The sequence below is a fragment of the Miscanthus floridulus genome, chromosome 1 (genome assembly GCF_019320115.1).
Source record: "Miscanthus floridulus cultivar M001 chromosome 1, ASM1932011v1, whole genome shotgun sequence".
NCBI classification, from domain to species: domain Eukaryota; kingdom Viridiplantae; phylum Streptophyta; class Magnoliopsida; order Poales; family Poaceae; genus Miscanthus; species Miscanthus floridulus.
This window is the reverse complement of record NC_089580.1, coordinates 49774239-49784089: the sequence shown is the minus strand read 5'-3', so window position 1 is coordinate 49784089 and position 9851 is coordinate 49774239. Positions and strand designations below refer to the sequence as shown.

The following is a 9851-nucleotide window of genomic DNA, read 5'->3' as shown; positions in this document are numbered from 1 at the left end:
TATAGGCTATAGCAGTGGGCAGTGGCTGCAGTTCTGAAGCTTTTAAAACAAAGTAAAAAATTTAACTACACAGATTAGCCAAATCATTTACAGAAGGAGAGATAGTAGCCCAGCTAAAATCCAAATTAGGAGAAGTCGACGAGTTGAGAAAGTTATGTGGAGAACTTTAGCAATCAGCACCAAATATAGCAGAAGAAAGATGGAGGTATAGTAGACTTGCCTGCCTTATAGTTCAGAGTCAGTATGTTGCAATGGAAGAGAATGTCTGAAATAGTATATAAGGCAAATATTACATGTTGTTTGAGTTTAAATTCAAAGCTTTCAGCAGGGCCAAACATGGTTGTATTAAATTGCTCAAGTAAAACATGTTTTTTTTCACTGATATGACCCATTTTTCTCTGCTTGATAGTTATTAGAGCTGAGTTGGACATGATAACTCAGGTACCTTTAGCATGATTCATGATAACATCTAGTACCAAATGAACTTTGCTCCTCAGGATATACATCTGCACAGATTAGCCAAATCTTTGCTACACATAAGCAGTGTTAAATTGGAGTATCTACTTGTATGGATTTCAGCAGTACCTTTTTTATTTTTAGAAAATAAATAACCAACCCAAGAGGAATAGAGATAGAGAAAATTATGGTGAGCACTGTAACTATAAAGAGATAGAAAACTAAAAGGTTCTGTTGTGATAGCCTAGGATTTACTCTCAAATAATCCTAGATGTAGCTAGCTCCATAATCTCTTTAGAGGCATTTTATCAAACACATGATGTGCATAGTAAGAGAGAAGAAATAGACAAATAACCAAAAGCGATAGGCAGAGACTGTGTGTGCGCGTGTGTGTGAGAGAGAGCTTACCAACGCCCCCGTCCTCACAAGAATAGCACCTGCCCAAGGGCCTGCAAAGGTAGGAGTGGCCTGAAGCCATCTCGGTGTGGTCGGCGTGGTCACGCTCCTTGTTGAAAGCCCTGCGCCAGCGCTTGTACAGGGCCGACACGGCTTCGTCCGACTCGACGTCCCTGTCCGTCGGGGTCTTGGCGTCGTCCGGCGAGTGCGCGTAGTCGGCGGCGCGGGCGAAGTGGCTGGGAGGATCGGCGCGTGAGCGGCGGGCCGCTGTGGCTACGGCGTTGACCGCACGGGCGGAGCGGGAGGCCGCGGCGGCGGCGCGAGACGCGAGTGAGGCGCCTGCAGGGCCACGGTGGTGGGCGCATTCGGCTGCAGGGCCGCGCTCGGCTCGCCCACGGCCGTGGGGCTGCGCCGCCTCACTGGTGGCTGGCGCCCGTGCCGCCGCTCGGTGAGATGGACGAGCCCGAGTGAGAGGAGGCTTGGACTGCGGGTTGATTCAATTAAACTTCGAGGTTTTTTTTTAAAAATGACCGTGGCTGGCCCGATCTAGGCCGTCCGCGCGCCCGATCAAACGGCCGAAAAAAGCACACGACGTGGCCACGCTGCCTGGCCAGCTTTTGGAGGCAAGATTCATATGTAAAAGATTTCTCCGTTTGTAAATTCCATCCATCGATTGACCGCCCTGATTTTGTGTTTTGCCTCGTCGCTTGTTTATTTCCCACATGTACACGTGCCATCTTCTTTTTCTGAAGTCGCAGCGGGATGGATACGCATGCCTGTTTTGTTTTACCTCCCTGCCATTTTCACTGCTACACAAAATCTTTTACGAGACATTTTCAAATTGGCCTCGGAGACGGGCGGGTCGGTTGTCCGCCTCGGTTATTCGTGGTAGGACAATCAGCCCAGCAACTACACCGGTTAATGCTTAACCGAGTCGGGCAATGCAAAATAACCGCCTCGATTAATGCTGATTAACCGAGGCGGGCATTGTAAGATAACCATCTCGGTTAATACATTTTCGGAGGCGGGCACGCTATATGGCCCGCCTCAAAAAATAGTGGCCCAGACAGCCCATATCTCGGCCCGATCACGTATGAGTATATATACGGTGACTTAGTTAGGGTTTCACACAGCCTCTCCCTCTCTCTCTCTGTCTGTGCACCTGCCCTATCTTCGCCTGAGCTCGCGCGGCGCTCTGTCCCCCGTGATCGCGCGGCGCTCCCTCCCCCGTGCAGCGCTGCCACTCCCTCTCCCTCTTCCTCGTGCGGCGCTCTCCCCCGTGCGGCGCTCCATCTCTTCCCCATGCGGCGCTGTCCCTCCCTCTCCCTCTCCACAGCCGGCAGGTAGGGCGGGGCCTCTCCCTATCAATCTCCCACCGCGGATCCGGCGAGGAGGAGTCTACTGGTGGCTGATCCGGCGAGGAGGAGTTTGTTGGTGGCAGATCTGCGCGAGCACGAGCCCGCCGACGGCGAATCTGGCGGGGAGGAGCTCTTCGGTGGCGGATCCGGTGAGGAGGAGTCTGCTGGTGGCGGATCCGGCAAGCACCAGCCTGCCGGCAGCGGATCCGGCGGGGAGGAGCTCTCCGGTGGCGGATCCGATGAGGAGGAGTCCGCTGGTGGTGGATTCGGCAAGCACGAGCCCGCCGACGGCGGATCCAGCGCGGAGGAGTCCGATCCGGCGTGGAGGAGTCTGCTGGCGGCGGATCTAGCGAGCACGAGCGCGCCGGTGGCGGATCCGGCGGGGAGGACGCGGGCTCAACACGGCTCCAGCGCGCGAGCGGACGTGCGGGACGCGGCGACGCAGCCCCGGCGAGCGACGACATATCCATACCCAGATCCAGGCCCGATTTGGGCTGCAGGCTTTTTTCTTTTTTTCTTTTTTTTATTTGATTAACCAAGGCGAGCATTTGGACCACCTCAGATAAAGCCATGATTAACGTGACCTTTCCACCAAGGTGGTTGGCTTGCCCGCCTCGGTTAAGCTCTTTTGCCCGCCATGGTTAAGTTTTCTGTACCAGTGTTTTATTCTAAACCACGATAATACACCAAAGGTGCACTGAGTAGAAAACAGAAAATACTCCTAGAAAACAAGTGAAAAAAAATAACGCTGAGAGGCGAGAGATAAAGCGAGGATATTTTCGAGTAGTGAGTTTTGACCAATGACCACTTGAGGCTGGAGAGAAGATATTTTACCCGTGAAAACCATATAGCTTGCTTTGTGTCTTTTTCCCGCGGCTAAAAGGGGGAAAAATCAAGCAGCCCACCAAGCCAGTGGGCAATGGCATGGCATCATCCAGTCCAGAGCCTCCCTGTCGTTGCCACCTCCCCACCACACACGTCCACCCGCTTCCCCATCCACCGGATCCTTATATACGCCGGCGGCCTAACGCGGCCACCCGGAACTATCTATCTCGCCGGCGGTCAGTTGAGCTACAGTTTGGCAACAAGCTAGTTGCAAGCAACAGCCAATCAATCAAGGACGACGGCGAACGGATCGATGGCCACGCTCTCCTCCTGCAGCCGCCTGAGCAGCGGCACCGGCGCCGCGGCTATCCACCACCGGCAACCGGCCCGTGCAGGAGTCGTCGTCGTCACCAGCCGGCGGAGTTCCTCCGCGAGCGTTCGCGCCGCCGCTGCTGCCACGGCGGCGCCGGCTGCCGTAGAGCAGCAGGACAAGGGGTAAGTGCCTGGCTGTAACAAATAAACTAGAGGCTGCATGCCATCGCTGCTCTTGTAGTTGTAGCTTTGTTGACTGATGCTGGCATGCTGCTGCTGGACATGGCTTCCGACTTGCAAGGCTGTCGCTGCCGACGTGGGCGGAGTTCGAGCTCGGGCGGGCGCCGGTGTTCTGGAAGACCGCCAACGGCCTCCCGCCCTCGCCGGTGAGTCAGAGTGTCGAGTCCATGCCCATGGATTATGATGTTTATTTTCGATGGGATTCGATCGGATCCTGCTTCTGCTAGCGCTGATCGATGCATGGAATTGTTGGCAGGGCGAAGGGCTGACCCTGTTCTACAACCCGGCGGCGACGAAGATGGCCCCGAACGACGTGTTCGGCGTGGCGTTCAGCGGCGGCTTCAACCAGCCCATCATGTGTGGCGGCGAGCCGAGGCAGATGACGCTGCAGGTCCGGGGCAAAGCCGACCCGCCCATCTACACCATCAGGATACGCGTGCCGCAGCACGGTGAGCCGCCCGGCCAGTCCATCTCGCGTCGTTGCTTGCTGGTTTGTTGCCTTTTGCTGATTTTATTTGCTGCACCTGCGCCTGCGTGCGTGCAGCCATAAGCTTGATCTTCTCATTCACCAACGGGGCCGAGTGGGACGGGCCGTACACGCTCAAGTTCAGGGTCCCCAAGCCATGGCAGAACAAGCCGCTGAGCTTCTTCAACGAGGTGGGTGTTGTCTGGGTGCAGGCATGGCCGCATGGACATCAATCAAATTCAAACGATTGAACCAATTGGACCTGACTGTGTGCTCCTGCAGGGCCTGGCGGACGAGCTCAACATGGAGGGCGCCTGCGACCGGGCCATCTACCCGGACGAGAACATCGCCATCACCAGCTGCGCCATGGACGGCTACCTCGAGGAGGGGGTGGGTTCTCGCCGCAGCTCTGCTCTCTAGTCATTCATTCATTGGTGTTCATGTGTATGTATCCCTGCGCTAATATTGCAGGGGGATCGGTGCAAGCTGGACATCGTGAGCGGATGCATGGACCCCGGCTCCGACATGTTCGACCCGCTGGCCACCGTCGACGACGGCTCCTGCCCCCTTGAGTCTGATTCCGAGGAATGAAGGAGGCGCTTCAATTCAATCCTAGGGAGGCAGCAAACGTGATTCATACATCTTATCATCAGTATACAAATGTCTGTCAAGTTTGTCATCACGTGATACATGAAGCATACCTGTATGTGTTTAACCAGACTACAACAGTAAAACCGCATCGGTGACCAAGATGATCTCCTACTTGCACTATTAGAGCAGTGGATAACTGGATATGATCTCATACTTGGGAATTGCACAAGAACAGTTGTGGACACTTGGGATCCATCATCGCAAACTCTAATACAAACCAGTCTAAACTGAGCAGCATGGATCGCAAATCTGCATACTTCCTGCTCAGCTGCGTAGTGAACTACCCTTACTCCGTTACTCGATTTGTTCCTCAAACTCCTTAACAACTTCCGAGTCAAAAGCTACAATGAAAATATAGCACACAACTCCATACAAACAATATCAAATGTAAGATACGACACACAGGAAAGCTTACAAAGACCTTCCCATGAATGGAAGAGCAATCGATTTATGAATCATCGGGGGCACAGCTCTCAACCTTTGGCACAAACAACACTGATCACGTCCAATATCAGATTAGGCAGACAAAGCATGCACTTGGCTACAGAAGGTATTTTCACATAAACGCTGCAACTGCATGTCTGAAACTGAAACAAACAAGCATAATGCAACCACCAACCATGCTAGCATTACGGTTCCAGAGTTCAAGGCAACCACAGACGTTATGGAAACATAGCAACATTTCGTCTTGGTTCATTCACTACAGCATCCACTCATAGAGGCAACAGAGACTTGTAACTACAGGAAAGTCCTGCTGCACCACATATCCTTTCCATGCCGAGTAGATCAGCATCTTCAGTCTCCACCAACCTGGCGTTTCCAGGAGTCCTCCACAATGAGCTCATCTACTCCCCAGTCTTCATAGCTGTTTTAAAACAAAGTAATTAACAAGGAGAATATAGTAAAATTGTTCAAAAAAAGAAGTGAGGGCTTTTCACTAGAAAATACTCACCTTCCATCAGGTAGGTACCGTCTGATCGTGAAGGGTATCTTGCGCGCTCTCAGCTCCTTCATCGCAATCTAAGGTTGTGCAAACAAATATGGATTATTAGAGTACGCGGTATAAAAACTAAAAGTGATTGTAACCATTGAAAGGTAATCACTAAGGTTGAATCTCATTTACATTACAGTTTATCATGCTTTCTATTTGATTAACTTAAAGCTATAAAAGTCCTTTTCTTCAAATGAGTTTAATCCATAGGGAGGTAGAAAGTCAACAATGACATGCTTCAAGAACACCCCAGTATAGATGGTACTATCTATGATTCTCTGGCACAGAAGGCTAAAAAAGTGAAAGCGTATAAATGAGATGGAGGGACTGAAGTATAAACCCACAACCACAAATGTTTAAAGATTGATTGAAATCGCTATATGTAGAGCAAAGAAAAGATTAGCCCCAAATCCTCTCTATGAATTAGGCCTAAGTATTGAAAACCCACTATCATTTCATGAAACCTATGATAAAGGCTAATTCCAAATATTGATTTATTTATCAAGTCCAGAGCAGGGCTTGTTGCAGGGATTAAATTAGCAAATACAAAAGTGAAAACTTGTTAAGCTATAAACCTTGAGCAAATGATCACCCGCAAGCAAAATATGCAGACCAGGAGAACAACTTTTTTTAGGCGTGTTCAGAAGTATTGAGGTTCAGAAATCCATAGCAAGAAGGCATCCATTTATTTTTCTATAGAAAAGAAATGCTCCAAACAAGGACGCACTGCTTTGAGTTCTTAAGTTATTCAAGAAGAAGAGATATATCCCCTCTGTTTGCTATCTCTAAGCTAAGCCCCTTCTACTTCTGAAATCCAAGACTGTATCTATCTCTCTAAGCTAGAAACCTTAATATTCTTCAAGTCAATCTGGCTAGCTGAAGCTTCAGCACAGCAGTTATCGCTCAATACTCTACTAGAAACATGAGAACACGGAGGTGACTACATGCAACACAATATACGCGACCAAACATAATTTTACCAAACGTAGCTTGTTTGTGCAGGAGAACCAAACAACAAGACATTGCACATGTTTATGCTGGTTTGGGCTGTCTTGCATAGGTCTAATGCAAGCCCAATATGCAAATGTTACCTATGTTGAGACTTGAGATAGTGAAATTTTTCACAAATTAGTAAACACATAGGGACCAATATGTATGAGATGCCGCAGGGAATGACACAGAAGAAGGTAGACATATTCATAAGCCATCCAGCAAATCCAAAGTATGCTTGGCTATCATGCCATCAAACTGATCTACCATTTTTTTCCTCTTTTGTCTAAACTAAAAGCCAAATCAATAGGCCATATTATTCAGAAAAAGTAATACATGTAAGGCCCTGTTTGGATTCAAAGTTTTTTTTTTAAGTATTGGACAAATACTATGGTTTTCAAAAGCCTACTGGGTGTTTGGATACAACAAATCTGTAGCCTCTAAAACCATGGTCTTGTCAAAACTGTTGTCTTTTTAGAGTTTTAGAAACTCTCCTCATGACCTCTTTTTTATTTTCTAAACCATAGTTTTGTGTCTCTTTGGTTTACAAAACCACAGTTTTGTGATACTATGGTTTTCAAAAACTGCATCATCCAAACAGGCCCTAAATGGCATAATAACATCTAAAACTAACAAATAGCACAATTCATCTCAAACTACTAACAGACAACATAAAAGGAAATGCCAGCTACCCAATATTCTAGTTGAGAAAAGAAATGAAAAAATCAGTTAGTTTCATTTCTGCTGATTGATTGTATTTATGATACATTATTACAGCATAATTAGTTTCATTTGTACAATACGGGGCATTCTCAAACAGATATATGTTAATAAATATAAAATGTTTTTGTGATGAACCCGATATCCATTTCCCTGTAGATCTAATAAGAAATTGTCACAGCTAATTATCATATGACATTCAGAAATCAATCTTCATTTTTTAAAGCAAAAGTGCACTCTGAAAAGACTATTTAAGTTTTGTTGGAATGAATGGAGAACAAGAAGAGGTAAATGTAAATCTGAAGAGTTCCAATTTAAAATCTACAGAAAACAAAATTTGACCTCACCTCAAGAGGGTCAGTTTCTCCCTCAAGCTCAACCATGACTGGAGCATTCATGCTGCAAAAGACTAAAGGTTAGTATTAGGTTGGAAGATAGCTTTTTTACATGTTCAATACTCTAAAGTATTAACCTTATCTGCAAGGCTCGTGTACCCAGGATGCGCGCACGTTCATACTTCGTCATGTATTTTGTTGTTTTACGCTCACGCTTGGTCTTTTCCTGTTCCTTGTCTTCACCCTCTCCACCTATGACATCATCAGGGGCATCTTCGTTGTTCTCAGGCTCTTCTTCAGCCCCTTCCTGTTCAACACAAGTACATTGGTTGTATTGGTCATATAAGCTCTTCCTATAAAGCATAAAAGTCGAATAAAACAATAGTAATGTGTCTGCACCTCAATCTCAGGTTCTGGGGGCTCATCCTCGTAGCTGTATAACAAAAAGAACAGTAAGATCGTAAATCCAATAATACAACCATGTGAAACTTAGTGTATAAATAAAAATAGACATTTGAGTCATCAGAAAAAACACAAAGAAATGGTATTCACCGTTTTTACGTCTACCAATATTAATGAATATCCCTTAGTTTGTCGAATTTAAATACCCACATACAACACCATGCAAAGTGACTAAAGCAACCTGACAAGCATTTGAGCCAATAATTTATCACCTCTAAGTTCTAACCAACCAACTTAGCCTGCATTATTGTCACAGTTCCAAGGAAGGTGACACAAATATAGAACGGTGGCACCCTTAAATTTCCGAAATTGATAACAAACAAAAGGTACAGGTATCACCCTTCACTGGAGGGGAGTTGTGCTTGTGCGATAACCAAGAACAGAGGGGAGCTGCTACCCTAACTCAAGGATAAACTCGGCCAATCAACTAACCAAAGGCACCTTTTATTGCCGAAAACCGATATGAATGAATTCCAACAAGACCCCCAGCTTTCTACTCTAAACCCGCTCCTCCAACCCCGACCCCCATACTCTCACGAGCAGCGAGAAATCAATCCCAACCGACCCAATTGCTGCCCATAAACCAAGAGAGAAGGTTGGCTCCGTCGAGGATGAGCGGGGATTAACGGAGATTATGCCTATCCAAATAAAACCTAATAATGCTCCGCTAACCTTTGCGTGACCTGGCGAGACAAGCACCAGAGTGGGGAGGAAGGATGAGGGAGAGATCTAACCCCATGTCGATTTCGTTGTAATCGTCGTCCGCCATGGCTCCGCCCGCGCAAGCGCCGCTGCTCCGGTGGTTTGTTTGCTAGGGTTTTCGCCGTGCGGCTGCGGGGAGGAGAGGAAAGTAGGAAACTGGACGGAAAGGGGAGACCAGACTACCAGAGTCCGGACCAAAATGGGGGTGGGCGTCTGGGCTATCCTACGCTTCGTAACACGAATCTTAACACAAAATTTTGCACTGCTCCGGTAACGTTTTACGTATTACTTTTTTCTTATTTTCTTATTCACTTTTTATATATTAGAAAAAAAGGTATTCTATCTTTTACCATGCTATATAGACAGTTCGCCTTGTTTGATTGAGCTACTTACCAAATATTATCCTTAATATCCCCACGAATTTTTATGTTTTATTAGAATCAGAAATCACGTCAGCCTCTAGTGGAAAGAAATTACTAAATGACCCTTTGTGTATACTGTAGAAAAAAAATGGAGTTATTCGACGGATGGTTTTGAGGCTAATAAGCCAACTGATGCTGATTTGTTATGAGAGAAAAACACTGTAAACGGCCTGTTCGTTTGAACTTATCAGCTGACTTATTAAGTAGAATCTACAGTATTTTTCTCTCATAAAAAAAATAGTTTCAGCCGACTTTAATACCAGCACGCATAGCTGATAAGCAGAGCGGTGAAATGACAGGTGCATGTGTCACCGGCGATTAAATGACAGGTGCTCGTGACACCTTCAGCTGGTGCGCAACATGAGCATAGAGCGGCTCATGGATTTAAGTTTATGTAGTATTTTCATACATCCAACAAATATTTTTTTAACAGAAAAATACATCGATCGATATGTGCTATATTAGTTGAAAAAGTTATATCATCGCAAAAAAAAATTGTTGAAGCATTCCCGATGCCGGAGGTTG

At 46.9% G+C, this 9851-nt stretch overlaps 2 protein-coding genes across 2 annotated transcripts; one reads left to right on the top strand and one right to left on the bottom strand.

Moving 5' to 3' along the window:
- The first annotated feature begins 3167 nt into the window (after nt 1-3167).
- Nucleotides 3168-4803, top strand: LOC136516050 (protein POST-ILLUMINATION CHLOROPHYLL FLUORESCENCE INCREASE, chloroplastic-like). The gene is made up of 6 exons (XM_066509478.1): nt 3168-3530; nt 3649-3733; nt 3844-4036; nt 4132-4244; nt 4336-4443; nt 4525-4803. Exons 1-6 carry the CDS (start codon nt 3349-3351, stop codon nt 4642-4644), a joined length of 801 nt encoding a protein of 266 aa, XP_066365575.1. The 5' UTR covers nt 3168-3348; the 3' UTR covers nt 4645-4803.
- Nucleotides 4804-5183: 380 nt separating this feature from the next.
- On the bottom strand, nt 5184-9096 carry LOC136516136 (DNA-directed RNA polymerases II, IV and V subunit 6A-like). Its single transcript, XM_066509537.1, has 6 exons — nt 8937-9096; nt 8140-8173; nt 7878-8047; nt 7753-7804; nt 5657-5724; nt 5184-5569 (listed from the first exon to the last, which is right to left on the bottom strand). The coding sequence occupies exons 1-6, from the start codon at nt 8969-8971 to the stop codon at nt 5500-5502; spliced, it is 429 nt and encodes a 142-aa protein (XP_066365634.1). The 5' UTR covers nt 8972-9096; the 3' UTR covers nt 5184-5499.
- Nucleotides 9097-9851: the final 755 nt, after the last annotated feature.

What these genes read in the sequence shown, in the direction of transcription:
- LOC136516050 (XM_066509478.1), top strand. Translation starts at nt 3,349, where the DNA reads ATGGCCACGCTCTCCTCCTGCAGCCGCCTGAGCAGCGGCACCGGCGCC. An exon ending in GATACGCGTGCCGCAGCACG is followed by an intron (nt 4,037 to 4,131) that starts GTGAGCCGCCCG and finishes GCGTGCGTGCAG; the next exon opens with CCATAAGCTTGATCTTCTCA. An exon ending in CGCTGAGCTTCTTCAACGAG is followed by an intron (nt 4,245 to 4,335) that starts GTGGGTGTTGTC and finishes GTGCTCCTGCAG; the next exon opens with GGCCTGGCGGACGAGCTCAA.
- LOC136516136 (XM_066509537.1), bottom strand. Translation starts at nt 8,971, where the DNA reads ATGGCGGACGACGATTACAACGAAATCGACATGGG. An exon ending in GAGAAACTGACCCTCTTGAG is followed by an intron (nt 5,725 to 7,752) that starts GTGAGGTCAAAT and finishes GCACAACCTTAG; the next exon opens with ATTGCGATGAAGGAGCTGAG. An exon ending in CGGTACCTACCTGATGGAAG is followed by an intron (nt 5,570 to 5,656) that starts GTGAGTATTTTC and finishes GTTTTAAAACAG; the next exon opens with CTATGAAGACTGGGGAGTAG.